Below are 16,343 nucleotides of genomic sequence, written 5' to 3'. Positions count from 1 at the left end.
ATGCAAAGATAAAGTCAAATCCTACATGTTTTCTCTTATAAGTGAAAGCTAAATAATGTGTACACATGGACATAGAGTGGGGAATAATAAATATTGGAGACTCTGAAGGGTGGGCGGGAATGAGGAACGGGAAATTACTTATTGGGTACAAAGTACATTTTCTGGGTGTTTATTATACCAAAAGCCCAAATTTCACCACTATATATCCATGTAACAAAACTCTACTTCTATCCCTCAAATTTATAGAAATAAAAGAAAATACAGATAATTAAAAACTTGCTACTGTGTGTAAAGCACTCAGGGAGGCCTGGTGTGGAAAGCAACGGTAACATCTATGGTATTGAAGCCCTTATAGAGCTCTCAGAGTAGAGAAGAAATGCCATATGAACAAAAGGGCTACTGCTATGTTTTAGGAGGAATGTAAAAATGTTACTCAAAGATCAGAGATTAGTTCTAAGAGTCCAGGGAATCAACCATTGAAGTGTAAATTTGCGTGGGAAGGGCATGCCAGGAAGATCAATAGACTAAGTGAAAAAATAACATAGAAGCAGTGCTTGGTTGAAATATAGAAGTAAGTATGAGCTTAAAATTTATATATATATATATATAATACACACATATTTATATATATGTATGTATTCTACATATAGGTATATATAATAGGAAAATTATATATGTGTATTTTCTCTATATATGTGTATTTATAGTGGTAAAAATTGTGGAACATTAATAATATTCTAGTGCTTTCTAGATTTCATTGTACATATCTAAGATACTGGGTTAGGGAAGAATCTAGGGAATCAACGGGATTGCAGTACATTTAATCCTTTGGCAGTAGGATAAATGACCTCAGAATAAATTTAAAGTAATGAAAGAAAAATCAAATTGCTTGGTAATTATATAACATGAATTATGTTTAATCAGGTTTAAAGACTAAAGAACACAATCGCAATGTTTCCTATTATCTATTGATTTAATATTTGACAATAAATTAACTAGTATTAATAGCTAATATATTTGCCACGCTATTGGCTAAACAATAATTCCCAGTATTTTTTTTTCTCAATAGTTACTATTGAGATGCAGGAGGCATAGAGCGAGGTCACAAAAAAAAGAAGATTAAGTAAATTTATCTTTTATTAGGAAGAAATAGTATAAGATATGCTACAATTGACCAACATTGATTCTTATCTTTTTGATATGTAAAGGTATAACTACCATTTTATAGTGAATTAGATGATTTTTTTACTCTCCTGGTAGCAGCTGGTCAATTTTTTGACAAACAGTTGATATTTTTGAAGAAGTACATTCAATTGGTTTCCTTACTCTGTTTGCTTAACAGCTTTATGTAAGTTTAATTTACATACCATAAAATTTACTTAAGTGTAAAATTCAACCTAATTCCATCTTAATTGTTTCATCTAGGGCTACAACGAATAGTTTGACTAGAATAGAACACTGATCTATAATTGCATTTTGTTAGAACTATATGCAGAGGAATTAAATTTGATAGATATTATTCTGTTGATGTCAAAAGGACACTATGATCTTGCCACGGAGTAGGAGAGTTATCTGATATCTATAGTCTCTGTAAAGTACCTTGGTAGTTTGTTTTGGAAAGAAAATTATCTAATAAATATGCATTCTCAGTGGAGTATCAGACAAAAATGCATTTAGTTTCATTTTGATTCCCCCAAATAGCAAACCTAATATACCTTTTGATATTTCATTTAAATCAGTGTGAAAAATGTCCTTTTGCAGTTTGATATTGCACTGAAACTGTAATGTGGTTACTCATGGAGAGAGAGCAGTGTGCTCTCTCTGGTTCATAGATTTCAGGTTGAAAGTAATGAAAGTATTCTCAGGAAGCCAGCTCAACACCTGCCTGGGCAGTGCACTGTACTATGAAGGTGATTCATATGTCTGCAAAGTGGATTTCACAAAGGTCCCAGGTATCAGTTAGTGCAGGGCATGCATCTGAATATAAAAATAACATAATCGGAGTGACTTCATTGAGGTCCTTTTCTTCAGCAATCTCCATGTAACCTTCTCTTTGTGTGCTTGTTGTCACATGATCACAAATACATGTTTAAATCCAGAAGATGATAAAGCTGATTGAGGGAGCATTGACACCTTTATAAAGATTTCAAAATTTTCCTAAAATACCTCAGTGGCCTCACTGGCCAGAGCAGTGTCGATAGATACAGGGAAGTTGGAAAAATCTAGATTTTTAACTGCATATGTTGCTACCCTGAGTAAAATCAGAGTTATGATATGACAGGCAAAATGAGGAATTGATATTAAATAGACAACCACTAATGTCTACTAGAATTTAATAACTCTTTATTTCTTAAATGCTATCTACAGTTGATTTTTTTTTCTTGTGTTGTTGTCCTCACACAATCTGCTGCAGTTCAGGAACTACTTGGAATTCTTCCCTAAAGCAGACAAAGTGAGATTTTTTTTTTTTTCAGTAAATGGAACCTATTAATTTTTTTTCCAAGAGGAACAAATTACTTAGCTTTGATGATGACTACCTAACCATTTTTGTCTGTTTGTCTGTTACCTGAGAATATAAAATAATTATTTTTAAATGTTTCTACAGTAAGTTCTCAATGTCCTTAATAGGTTCTTTAAAATGGTGATTGCAAGAGAAGGGACATACAGCAGGTCCTCAAATTATGTCATTTCCATTACTTCATTTCCTTATAACATTGACGGAAACAATATATGTTGTCATTATACTTTATTTTGCTTAAAAATTACAGTTTCCAAGAATCTATGAATGATAAGTGAGGATATACTGCAAAATTGTTTGTGCAAGCAATTATTATTGTTATTATTATTGTCAATAGGAATGGGCTATAAAAAGATAAATTGACAAAGCATATTCTATTGTGAAATCTTCTTTATCTTCTGCAGATATTGTAAACCACAATTTAAATATTTTATTGTCTTAGCTTTTAATAGATATAAAATATTGACTTTGGAAAGTGAAAACTATTGTCAAATAGATTTTCATATGAAATGATATAAAATGAAATTTAAAATCTATAGGACTTCCAAAAATGCTTTATATAGTTTTTTTAAGCATATAGAGAAATCATTCCTAGACTTAATATTTTTCCTCACCGAGCAAAAATGAAATGAAATACATTTGGGGAGGTAATAGAGAACCAAAAAATGTTGATGAATTTAACTACTTTATGCAGACTGAAGAAATAATGTTGAAAAACCTTGTTTTCAATTACATCCTATGAAATTCATTGAGGTCTTTAACTGAGTTCATTTTTATAGCCGATTGAATTCTGTTACAATATGTTGAGAAAAGGTCATCTTGAAGAATCACAGTTATTGTCCGTCAAGAGCTCTGCATTAGTGGCTGTTGTTTCAGACAAAGCATGGCAGTTTACCTCATCTAGAGACATTATTCTGAGTCAAGACTGTCAATTCCAAAGATAAAATGTTGGTTATTTTATTGTCTAACTTTTATCTCCTTACAGATTATCATTCACAGTTTTCCAATGGTATATTTCTCATGTTTGTAAAAGATTTCTAGAAAATGTTTGGAAAGAATTTAATCGCATATAAGTTCATAATGTATCTTATCTTTTTAAAATAAATTTATATAACTTTTTGACTAAAAAGTTCTTTCAAACAAAATAATCATTTTTTACTACTTCAGATAAGACTATTTCGAATTCTCATAATCATTCGAAATGTAGTAATTTTGGAAATTCTTGTCGATTTCTTTTTTTTTGAGACAGAGTTTCTCACTCTGCCACTTAGGCTGGAGTGCAGTTACACGATCTTGGCTCACTGCAACCTCAGCCTCCTGCGTTCAAGTGATTCTCTCTGGCTCAGCATCCTGAGTAGTTGGGATTACAGGCATGCACTACTACACCTGACTAATTTTTGTATTTTTCAGCAGAGACAGGATTTCACCATGTTGGCCAGGCTAGTCTTGAACTCCTGACCTGACGTGATCCATCCACCTGGGTCTCCCAAAGTGCTAGGATTACAGGCTTGAGTCACCGCTCCCAGCCTCTTGTCAATCTTAAAGAAGGAGACAAGAGAACTTGAGACCTATATTTTTCCAAGCACTGGACTAAGAGCATTGCCCTCATTTTCCCATGGGATTTAGGCATTATCATTCTAAGTTTATACACATGGAAACAGAAGCAAAAAACTTAAGTAATTCGATCAATTTATTAAGCAACTAAGTAGTATTCTAGAATTTGAACACAAAGCATCCTCAACTTCTTTTGCAATAAACCTTACTATTTCAGAAAAAATATTTATAATTTATGCTATATTTATATTATATTAATTAAACTATAACATGACTCCAAACGGTATATTAATCTTTGGTAGAAAGGCCAAGTAAGCAGTTTCTTCATGATATTTATAATAATGCCATGTCAAAATAAATAATAATCTGACTGTGTCTTTGAAACTGATAGTCATTACTAGGTGTAGGGAATTTTACTTGATGCTAAGTGTTCTTAGCATCTGAGATAGTGTTCTATCTCATCTAAGTGAGATAGATGTTATTAATGCAAAAGAATCTGACAAAATATTTGAAGTTCAATGTCTACTCCTTTTTAATATCATGTAACACAAAAAATTAAAATACCGAAATACATTAGGAGTGTGGATTAAAAAAATGTGGTATGCTCTTTGTATATAAATAAAGATAGCCTGTCTGATGTTACTATTTTTATGTACCTGACAATTAAACGTAGAATGTATCAATGTAAATGTTTTCAGCCGCTATATTTTATAAATAAATATTCTTACATTAAGATACGTAAAGACTGTATGCAAAATGATACATGAGTTTAAAACATAAACACGCAAATATGAAAATTAAAAAATGGCTTAGTAGTATTTACTGGGCATGTGAAAAAAACCCACTATGAGAATCATTTATACAAATGTATGATCTCCATTATTGACTGTCAATGATTTATACATTTCATGTTAATTATGTTCAAAAGAGCTGATATTGACTACTATAAACAATTGTAAGGGAGGTTTAACTACGATTTTGTAAAACAGTATACTCCTCTATTTTTCCTGACATCAGGTTTTAATTTAGGCTTTCAGGCTTCCTGAATTGGTCATCAGGAAGATTCAATATACTTGTATGAAATAGACACAGGCATGACTTAAATTATATGCACTAACAAAAATAATATTAAGTAGTTCATAAGTTGTTAACTATGAAACAGCAATCAGAGAATCATCAAATGGCCATGAAAGTAATGAGCATTAAGAGATTTTCATGTCCAGTTAAAAACTACACTGGTCTTCCATTCCGTAATGAAATGGAAAGTTTCCATTCTGTTTCTAAGGCCCTGGAATGATACCTGGTAGATTTCTGGTTCTGTCTCCAACCTATGTTATGGGAACTAGTTCTTTTGTGTAGGAATTTGATCATTCAGCTTTTGTAGTCACCACCTGACAAAAATTTTATGGTTTCTGAAGAGGCATAGAAACCTTGAAATATTGATTTATTTTTAACTCAGTTTACACTATATTAACTGAAGTAAGAGTGAGATTTGAGTTGTGCTAATAAACAACCATCATCCCAGATTTCTCTTGAATTTCATTTTCTGATAACTCAACATGACTTTCTCACTCAGTGGCCTTCCTCAAAATGCATTGCTTAGGTTTAGCTGTTTCCTTAGATAGTAAAATGTTTTCTTTAATAACTGTAAAAAATGTTTTCTTCCTATGAATCTAGCCAGAAATAGCATATGTATTTTATATTTTATCATCGTAGGCCCCTGTACCTTTTAAATGGTAGTTAATGTTAAACCATCATTTTTTAGTGCACATTTGTCCTTTGTTGGTACACACTGAACACAAATCATAAAATAATTACCTTAACAAAAGTCATTAAAAACAATACATTTTTTTCACAAGATGTTTCACCATACTGATAAGATTTCAGTGTAAAAAAATTCAGATATTATTAATTTAATTCTGTATCACATAGTAACTCAACAGCCACACAATTCATTTTCTGGATACAGCTACTCAGAGATGGTTTACAAAATAGGAAGCCAAGGTCTCTGGAAGAGCACAATGGTTAATAAAATGCATCTTTCATGGAAACAAGGCAATCAAAACACTGATTTTAGTCATAAGCACTCACAAGTCCACATTTTGAGGGGTCAAAAGTTATGTTTTATTATGATTGGTCTTCAATGAAAATAACTGGAAACATGCTGAGATGCAGTCATACTAATTAGGGGAATGGAATTAAGTGATACTATTAATATACACCATTATAAGTGACTACTATTTCCATGCTTCTTATATAACATGCCATCCAACTTAACTGATTCTTTGATTTTCAGTATGTTTGTATTTTATTCCATTCACTTTTCTGCACAATTTCAACTAAATTCATTAGTTCTGAGGATGTTTAACAGCATCATAATTGGGTTTTTAAGCACAAATTGCCAAATTTGTTGTTTGTGAAGACTAATGAACATTTTATTTTATACCCCACTTAGCACTTTCTACTGATAACTGTCTAACTCTCTAAGATACTTGCATATTTAAAAGATCTTTAAAACACTTTTGTTCCTTAATGACCTAGTACGACAGATATCCATAGGTTCCCATGATGCATTAGCCAGTATAATACTGATATTAACACACATCAAAGTGGAGGCATGTACTTTATTCAATATATTAAAGCTCTGAAGAAAGGAACAAAGAAATGCAAGAGCAAAGAAAATTTTGTAGAGTAGCATTTGAATAGCCTATTTACACTTGAGATAAACTTATTTTTGTTGTTTAATAAGGTACTCACTTAAACTATAATATATGTACATAAATGAATGCACATTGTATTTACATATTATGTTACTGATATATTTGCTTCCCCCAAATCACAAACTACAGCAGTCCAACACTATTAGAGCATTGGTCTCAGTGACCTAATTTATCCATCCAAGTGCATACACATACATGTATTTACTCACACAACATATGCAAACATTCACATTCAGACACATGAACACACAAAATTGACGTTTGTTAACCAATTGTATGCATAAAAAGTGTAAAATAACTTTTTTAAACAATTTTATACGGGCTGTTTATATCACAGCAATATTCTATTAGGTAATTGTAACATTATTTATAAATAAATGTTTGGCTTTGTATGGCATCGTTAATGGACTAATGTCATATATTTGTGTGCATGTGTCTTTATGCACGTATGCCTTTGTGACATGTGCATGCATGTGTGTTAGTATATTTCTAAAAAAGGCAGTTGAAACAGCATTCCTGTTACTTTCCTCTAGGGAGATGTGTATTTTAAGGTAGGAATTTATATTTATTTTATATTTGAAGCAAATATTATTATTGGGAAAATAGAACAAAATGTGAAATATCACCATTAAAGAATGATGAGCTTTTCAACTAATTCTAAGCTCTTCTAATGAATAATAATGTGTAATCATAAATATGTAAATTTTTGTGCCACCACTTAGATTACTAGATTAATAAGCATGTTTTCCTAAATATTAAGTGATACCTTGGAACCAACAAAACCTGCAGGTCTCATACTCATTTTAAGTTGCATTATGTTATTTATTTTATTATATCCCAATATCTATTTTTCACTTTAACTACATATTACAATCTATTCTACAATTATAATGCATATAAGGATATTTATATATATTCATGTGTATGTTCTTCATTTCTATATCTATATATGTTCTACGTTGTTTTCTTTTTAAGGTAAAAGAGAGAAAGGAAGAAAAGAGAGAGAGAGAAAGAAAGAAAGTTAAGCAAGAAAAAGAAAGAAAGAAAGAAAGAAAGAAAGAAAGAAAGAAAGAAAGAAAGAAAGAAAGAAAGAAAGAGTTAAGCAAGTATGTCTGAGATCCATTCATGCCAGTGTTATTTCTATGTTGGAGCACTCCAGGAAAAGAAAGAAGGCAAGTGACCCAATCAAATCCTCTTGTAAACATGATAATGACAAAACTCTTGGTAAACAATCTAGTGGTATTAGCTAGAGAGAAAGTGCTTATTTATACCATGTTTTTAGTTGGATGTGCCTCACATAACACATTGGTAAATAAATCTATAATCTGTAGACTTATGGAACAAGGTTCCCTGAAAAATGGGTTATATGCTATATAATTATAGAAGTATAAAGAGATATTTATGATTAAAAAATAGCTCCTTTTTGTATTAGTTATGTGGCTATGCCATTTACTTGGAGATGCCAGATGTTGATCTGATTCAGAATGCATCTTGCGCTCAAGAAGGATGTATGGTGCTGCTGGAACATCCTAGATCTCTCTCTACTTCACCCATCTCATAAATATGTACATCCTTAAAATTTTAGAAAAACTTGAGATTTGTTACTGAACACTTGTCTAAATTAAAAATGAGTTTTACTTAACCAAATTTTTAGCAACAAATTGATTGTCAATGGGGACGTGATTTTTTTATGGTTTTTGGACTACGCTGCTGTAGCAAATCCTGTAATACATTATTAAGCAGCCTTCATTACCATTTTGGCCTGATATGACAGGATATAACTGATGTGATATAAAGTCATATGATATGATTGACATAATATGTTTTGGCCAGTAAAAAATAAAAGGAGAGCAGAATTTATATTTTTTCCTGAAAAAATATTTATGTCTTTGACATTATTTTAATTCTTTTTTGGTAACACAGTATTTGAGGGCTGAATAATTTACTCATTAGAAAAAATTGCCAACCCAAGAAACAGAAATCCCCCAGTACAATACAATTTTATAAATATGTGTGTATGTATACCTAACAATTTATGTGACAAGCAAAATCAATATAGGAAAATTTCAAAGAACTATTTACCCTCTTCAGCAAAGAATTAAAACTAATATAGAAGCGGAACAAATAATATATTTGAAAATCTCATTCAGTGTTTGTAATATGCCATATTTGTTTTAAACACAGATTATTTATTTAAGTATTACAGAAATACTGAAGGATAAGTAACATTTTCTTGCACGGGTATAAATAATGGGTTATCAACATAATAGGGAAAGCATAATATATGTACATTAATTTATTTTCAATTATTTCATTACATTGTTTTAGAAAAAGTGAGGGTATGTTTAAAATATGTTAAAATCACATCATCTAATGGAAAAGAGCATATGGAAATAAAAACCATTGCTTTGCAACTTACTGTAGTAAACGCTTGCATGCGAGTTATGTGTAGATGCACTAACCTGTTTTAGGGTCGACGGAGAAGTAGGGTTGTCCCTGGAGAATGCTGTAAACCACCCGAGCGCTATTTCCATAGGTAGGGTCATCTGCATCAGTAGCTGTCACCTGTAGAACAGAGGTACCTGTGCATTCAGGAAAACAAATTTTAGTGTGTGATGGCATTTAGCATATGATTAATTTGAACACAGAAAATGGGTATGCTGAAATAGCTATGGAGATCAGTACTGGTTGTGTCCTAGTAAATTTAATTAAATTTATGTATAAAATATATTACTTGCTTTCTTTCCCTGTCATCGACTGTAATGAAAGAGAGTCTAAAATATAATATTGGTCCCAAACCTTTTAACATGGCTCTTTATGTGTTGGTAACATTGTGAATGATGGTCTCTTTTGATTTTCATTAAAAAAGCAATAAAATATAACCAAGATTTGGTTGGCTTGCACTCATATATCAAATTGCTACTAATTTTGCTGTTAAATCAGAGGTATGATAAAGCTGTGTATAGCATGTTTCATGACTGTTCTGAAAACTGGAGGTGGAATGATTTGTGATTAAGTTGGGAAGGTAGGTGAGTTGATATTAAATCATCAATGACATCACAACACTCCATTCAAGTCATTTTCTGTCTTACACATTCTTTTTATTTATTACCTGCATAATTAATGAGTCACATAACTGGTCTCCTTTTTTTGTTTGTTTGTTTTTGTTTGTTTGTTTTTGAGACATGAGATGGAGTCTTGCTCTGTCATTCAGCCTGGAGTGCAGTGGCGCGATCTTGGCTCACTGCAACTTCTGCCTCCCAGATTCAAGCAATTCTCCTGCCTCAGCTTCCTGAGTAGCTAGGACTACAGGCACCCTCCACCATGCCCAGATAATTTTTGTATTTTTAGTAGAAACAGGGTTTCGCCATGTTGGCCAGGTTGGTCTTGAACTCCTGATCTCTGGTGATCCGCCCCCCTCAGCCTCCCAAAGTGCTGGAATTAAAGGTGTGAGCCACTGCGCACAGCCAACTGGTCTACTAAGTTCAAATCTCATTCCTTTAGTGTCTTATACACAGTGCCAACATCGCACTGGATTTTTTAAAATGAAAATGGATTGTAAATTCATTTATAACATTTAAAATACTGTATTTTGAGGTAATAAAATTATTGAATCTAGTATGATCATGTCTTTGTGCTTACTTTTTAAAACACGATTTGCATAATTAGATACACCTATATAATATTGCAATTGTTTCTAAATGAAAATCTAAGTATAACATGACAACCATATATTAAGGGATATACAGCTTCATTGCAGAATTAGTGGGTAAGAATGCTCATCTAAGAATTCATATCTATTCATAAAATGTACCTGATGAATCATCTAATGGTGCATACTTGATATTTTATTCCACATCACTAGAAAAATTCTACCTACTAATTTGGGTTATCTATCAAGTAAAAATATTTTTACAATCAATTGATCTTGTATGGAATTTTGTATTCATTTTGGTATTTGAATATGGAAGCACAACAATTAATAGTTTTTTATTTTAGTAATTATGTCAATGACTCAGGACCTAATGTCTGTTCAACTAGAAAATTTGTACTTCTAGGCCCGGGCATGGTGGCTCATGCCTGTAATCACAGCACTTTGGGAGGCTGAGACTAGGGGATCACCTGAGGTCAGGAGTTCGAGACCAGCCTGGCAAACATGGTGAATTTTTTTTTGTTAACACACACAAAATTTTTTTTTGGTAACCCTGTCTCTACTAAAAATACAAAAATTAGCTGGGCATGGCAGCACATGCCTCTAATCCCAGCTACTTGGGAGGCTGAGGCAGGAGAATTGCTTGAACCCGGGAGGTGGAGGCTGCAGTGAGCCGAGATTGTGCCATTGCACTCCAGCCTGGGCAACAAGAGCGAAACTCCGTCTCAAAAAAAAAAAAGAAAATTTGTTCTTCCATGTTGAACTTCAGACACAATTTTAGGGAAAGTTTGTTCTGTGTCTTCAAGGGATCCTAGAAAATAGAATATGCCAAGTTCACCTAACAATCCTTATTAGCATATCATAAATATGTATAATATATTAAGGACTCTGGCCTCTAAATAGTATTTTAACAATGAGACTCTAAGAAGAAATATGACTTGCAATTATCCATCCTCAGAGGATGAGAGCTGTGTTATGTCTAAAAGAGATTTCAAATTACAGACCAATCAAATAGTATGGTGACAGTAACTCTGCTGTTTAGAATGCTGAGAAACTGGGTCACTCATACACTGTGGATAGAAATGTGATTGTTTGGCAATTTCTTATAAAACTAAACACACATCTACCCAATAAATTGAATAGGGCATTTTATTTTTTATTTTTATTTTATTATTATTATTTTTTGAGACAGAGTTTTGCTCATGTTGCCCTGGCTGGAGTACAATGGCACCATCTCGGCTCACTGCAACCTCCACCTCCTGGGTTCAGGCAATTCTCCTGTCTCAGCCTCCTGCATAGCTGGGATTACAGGTACCCGCCACCACACCCAGCTAATTTTTTCTATTTGTAGTAGAGATGGGGTTTCACCATGTTGGCCAGGCTGTGAACTCCTGACCTCAGGTGATTTGCCCGCCTCAGCCTCCTAAAGTGCTGGGATTACAGGTGTGAGCCACCGTGCCCAGCCATAGCATTTTAACAAATAAATAAAAACTGATGTTCACAGAAAAACCTGCTTACAAATATTCATAGTGGCATTGTTCATGATAGCCCCACACTGGAAACCATCCTGATGTCCTTCAATGAGAGACTTGTTAAATGAACTGGTACATTCATACTATGAAATATTACTCAACAATAAAAATGAACAGACTATGGGTACATGCAACAACTTGTATGAATCTTCAGGGAATCAACTAAATGAAAATTAAGTAAATCCCAAAAGGTTGTATACTATGATTCCATTTATATAGTGTTTTTGAAATGAAAAAAATTTAGAAATGAATAACAAGTTATTATTTTCTGGAGATTTAGGGAGACAGACTAGAGCAAGGGAGTTTGGTATAGCAGGGAAGCATAAGGGATCCTTATATATTGGAGCTGTTCAATATTTTGATTATGGTAATTGATGCATAAATAGGCACAGCTGATAAAATTCTGTAGAACTGAGCACACTCGTACACACAGACATACACACACACACACACACAAATTTATACAAGTAAATCTAGGGAAACCTAATGACAATCAGTAGATCGTACCATTTCAATAACCTGGTTATGATATTGCTTTATGGTTTTGCATGATGTTACCATTGTGAAAAAAAAAGATTTGCAAAATGTTACCATTACATTCAAATCTACAATGGTCTCAAAATTACAAGTATTAGAGACAAAGATGTGTTCTTGCCTCTGTGCTACTCCATTCTTAGAGAGGTAGTTTGGGTTTGTGTGTCCTGTGAGTTTTCTCAATATACCGCTAACCTTTCTGGCTTGATTAAATCAATTCCCACCACAAACTGTCCTGAGCTGGTCACATATAGACTATCTCTTCCACTATAAAGTATAATTATTTATTAACATAGCATATTAAGGACTTTTTTTTTTTTTTTTTGAGACGGAGTCTCCTTCTGTCACCTAGGCTGGAGTGCAGTGGCACGATCTGGGCTCACTGCAAGCTCCGCCTCCTGGGTTCATGCCATTCTCCTGCCTCAGCCTCCTGAGTAGCTGGGACTACAGGTGCCCACCACCACGCCTGGCTAAATTTTTGTATTTTTAGTAGAGACGGGGTTTCACCATGTTAGCCAGGATGGTCTCGATCTCCTGACCTCGTGATCCGCCCACCTCGGCCTCCCAAAGTGAGCCACAGCACCCGGCCCATATTAGGGACTTTTTATGTGATGGCACAACACTTGATCCATAACCGATATTCAACCCTCCAACTTATTCAGAGAATACCACTAGGTAGGCATCTACGACTAAAAGTTGGTTTTGAAGACATTTTCACTGGTACCTCACTGAAAAAACTAAAATAAAACAAAGTCTGTTGTTAGGTACCCAGATTAGACTTTAAATGTGCAGCAAGCTTAAAATATGGTTAAAAATGATATAAAATTATTTCAATTAAAGCTTTCTTTGAAGGCCAGGCACAGTGGCTCACGCCTGTAATCCCAGCAATTTGGGAGGCCGAGGCGGGTGGATCACCTGAGGTTGGTGATTTGAGACCAGCCTGACCAACATGGAGAAATCTCATCTCTACTAAAAATACAAAATTAGCTGGACGTGGTGGCGCATGCCTGTAATCCCAGCTACTTGGGAGGCTGAGGCAGGAGAATCACTTGAACCCAGGAGGCAGAGATTGCGGTGAGCTGAGATCACACCATTGAATTCCGACTTGGGCAACAACAGTGAAACTCCGTCTCAACAACAACAACAACAACAAAAATCTTTCTTTGATCTGATAAGAGGAGTGTTAACAGTTCTAGGCACATAGAGATTACTGGGATTCGGGAAAGGGAAAACTACAGAAAACAGTAGAATAAGGACCATTAAAAAACTAGGCTTATAAACTCCTCAGGTTTTGAAATTAGCTCTGGCCCTGAAATAGCAATTTAAGCCTAAATAGTTTTTAATGTCCAAATAGCAGTCCCTGGGCAACCATTTCATGGAAAAAGCTCAGAAGTACAAACAGTGCAAGATCATTCTTCTTTTGCTGTAATAGGCTAAATTGCCACATGAAAGAAGGAGAGTTGCTCTGTTTAGCTTGGGGTGTCTATAAAAGTCCAGCCTTGTTAAGTGAGAGTTGAGATACACGAAGGCAGTGACAAGTTAAATAAGGAAAAACAAGAAAAAGAGATGAGAAAGGAAGAAGGGTAGCATGGTGATACTGACTAAGTGATTGTTTAAAGTAACAAAGGAAAGTTAGTAGAGCAGACAAAAATATATATATAGTAACTCTCTGCCCTGATCCAAAAGAATGGTCATTAACAGCTACATACATTTCTGCACAGGCAGTCTCACACAATTCTCTTTGTGTGTGAAGCAAAGAGCAACAAATCGCCGCGTGTACTATGTGTACTGTACTTCGGTAGTGCCTGAAGGCATCAGGGTACCACTTTGAGTACACAGATTGCTGGTTGAAAGGAGCACACACACACATGAATAGCAGAGCCCAACTAAATGCCAACCCATCAGAGAACAGAACAGGAGTGGACATAAATAGCAGGGATGGAAAAGAAATCTCTTGCCCTACTGTTCAAGGATCTTTTACTAGGTAGGACTGGAAAGAAAGCTTAAGGCTGAAAGAAAAATATATTCGTATCTTAAATTCTTGTTTATTTGAAATCTAGATGGAAAAATTATAAGACTTGGTATTTTCAGTAATTCTTTATATTAGACAAAAGTGAGTGCTTTTATTAATGCTATAGGCTAAATGTTCATATGCCCCTCAAATTCATATGTTGAAATCCTAACTTCTAATGTGACAGTATTTGAGGGTAGGGTTTTTGCAAATACCGTGTGAGAGCACATCCCTCTTTATTAAGAGATTAGTAACTTTATTAAGAAGGCCACAAAGAGCTTCCTCATTCCTTCTGCCATATGATGACACAGCAAGAAGATGGCCTTCTGTGAACCAGGAAGTGTGCCATCATCATGGAATCTTCTTGCACCTTGATTTTGGACCTCCCATCCTTCAGAACTGTGACAAATAAATGTTGTTTAAGCCACCTAGACTATGGCTTTCTGTTATGTGAGCCCATATAAACTAAGACAATCAATTAATCAATAAACAAAAAGTAAATGAATAAGTAAACTAATCAAGGTATATGTTATGGGTTAAATCATATCCTCCCAAATTGATATGTTGAAGTCCTAATCCCCAGTACCTCAGAATGTGACCTTCTTTAGACATAGTACTTTTTAAATGAAACTAGTTAAGAGAAGATCATGCCGGAGTAGTGCGGGCCTCTAATCTACATTGACTGGCATCCTTATAAAAATGAAAAATGTGGAGAAAGGTACATATACACAGGCATAACATCATGTGAAGATGAATGTAAATATTAGGGCGATATGGCTACAAGCCAAAAACACCAAAGATGGTCAGCGAACCACTAGATGCTATGGGAGAGCTGTGAAACAGGTCCCTTCTCTGTTCAGAGAGAACAAACTGGTGACACCTTGTGCTCAGACTTCTAGCTTCCAGACTGTAAGATAATACATTTCTGTTGTGTCAGCCACCCAGCCTGTGGCACTTTTGAAGGGCAACTCTAGCAAATGAATATGGTGTGCTAGAGTTTCAGTGGGAAAAATGGACATTTATTCTCATAATTTATAGTTGCTTTTTAATCTGGGCAAAACTATGAAGTTAAAAGTCAAGAAAAAAATATCTGTAATTGTGTATTATGTTTGAAACCAGATACATCATAAGAGAGATAAAATAAAAAGTTATTGTTACAAGTAGATTACAGTAAATAAAGATGAATATCTGATATTTTTGAACATCAGGCACTTCTAATGATCTGCCTGCTGACATTTTTAAAGTTAGTTAATGCATTATATTGGGCACTTTAATAAAGAATTTTATCACTCGTTAAAAGTTCAAGTGAAACGGATTATCAGTATTTATATCTCTATGTCTGAGCAATTCCTTTATTTACACTGTGTGCCCAAATTTTCTGCATAGTAGAAAAGAAAAAAAATTATTACCCTCTACGTGCTAGACTTCAAAATGGAAATATATATTGTCTAAAATTCCATTATTCCACCAGAATATTAAAATAGGAATCTAATTTTCTCTGGGAATTATTATACAGATTTGATGAATAGATATTAAACCAACAGTTCCCCTCCCTAGATAATTGGTTTCCCAATTAAAGAAAAATCTTTCAAAAGTGCTTTAGAAGCATTCTTAAATTTTGAAACTGTTTCCCTTAAAAACTATAATCACAAAAATATTGTATTTCAAGTTTCATTGCTTTTTGGTATACAATATTTTCATGTTAAATATTTCCTATGGAACACAGTTAGCTGTTCCCATGCTGAGGATTAGTTTCTCTCAGCTGATGTTTTATACAAATCTGAGAAAGATTTAAGTACATAAGAATGCTTTCAAGATACCT

At 33.8% G+C, this 16,343-nt stretch overlaps 1 protein-coding gene across 7 annotated transcripts in view; it reads right to left on the bottom strand.

Annotated features, from left to right (window-relative positions):
- Nucleotides 1-16,343, bottom strand: part of CDH18 (cadherin 18) — a 1,109,578-nt gene that overhangs the window by 247,005 nt on the left and 846,230 nt on the right. For all 7 annotated transcript variants that reach the window (XM_063811379.1, XM_063811380.1, XM_063811382.1 and 4 more), the window contains one exon: nt 9,255-9,374. In XM_063811379.1, coding sequence (XP_063667449.1) covers nt 9,255-9,374 — 120 coding nt within the window. The remainder of the gene's footprint in view (nt 1-9,254; nt 9,375-16,343) is intronic.

Source organism: Pan troglodytes, chromosome 4 (assembly GCF_028858775.2).
Source record: "Pan troglodytes isolate AG18354 chromosome 4, NHGRI_mPanTro3-v2.0_pri, whole genome shotgun sequence".
NCBI lineage: Eukaryota > Metazoa > Chordata > Mammalia > Primates > Hominidae > Pan > Pan troglodytes.
The sequence above is the reverse complement of the archived record's forward strand: the minus strand, read 5'-3'. Positions and strand labels throughout refer to the sequence as shown.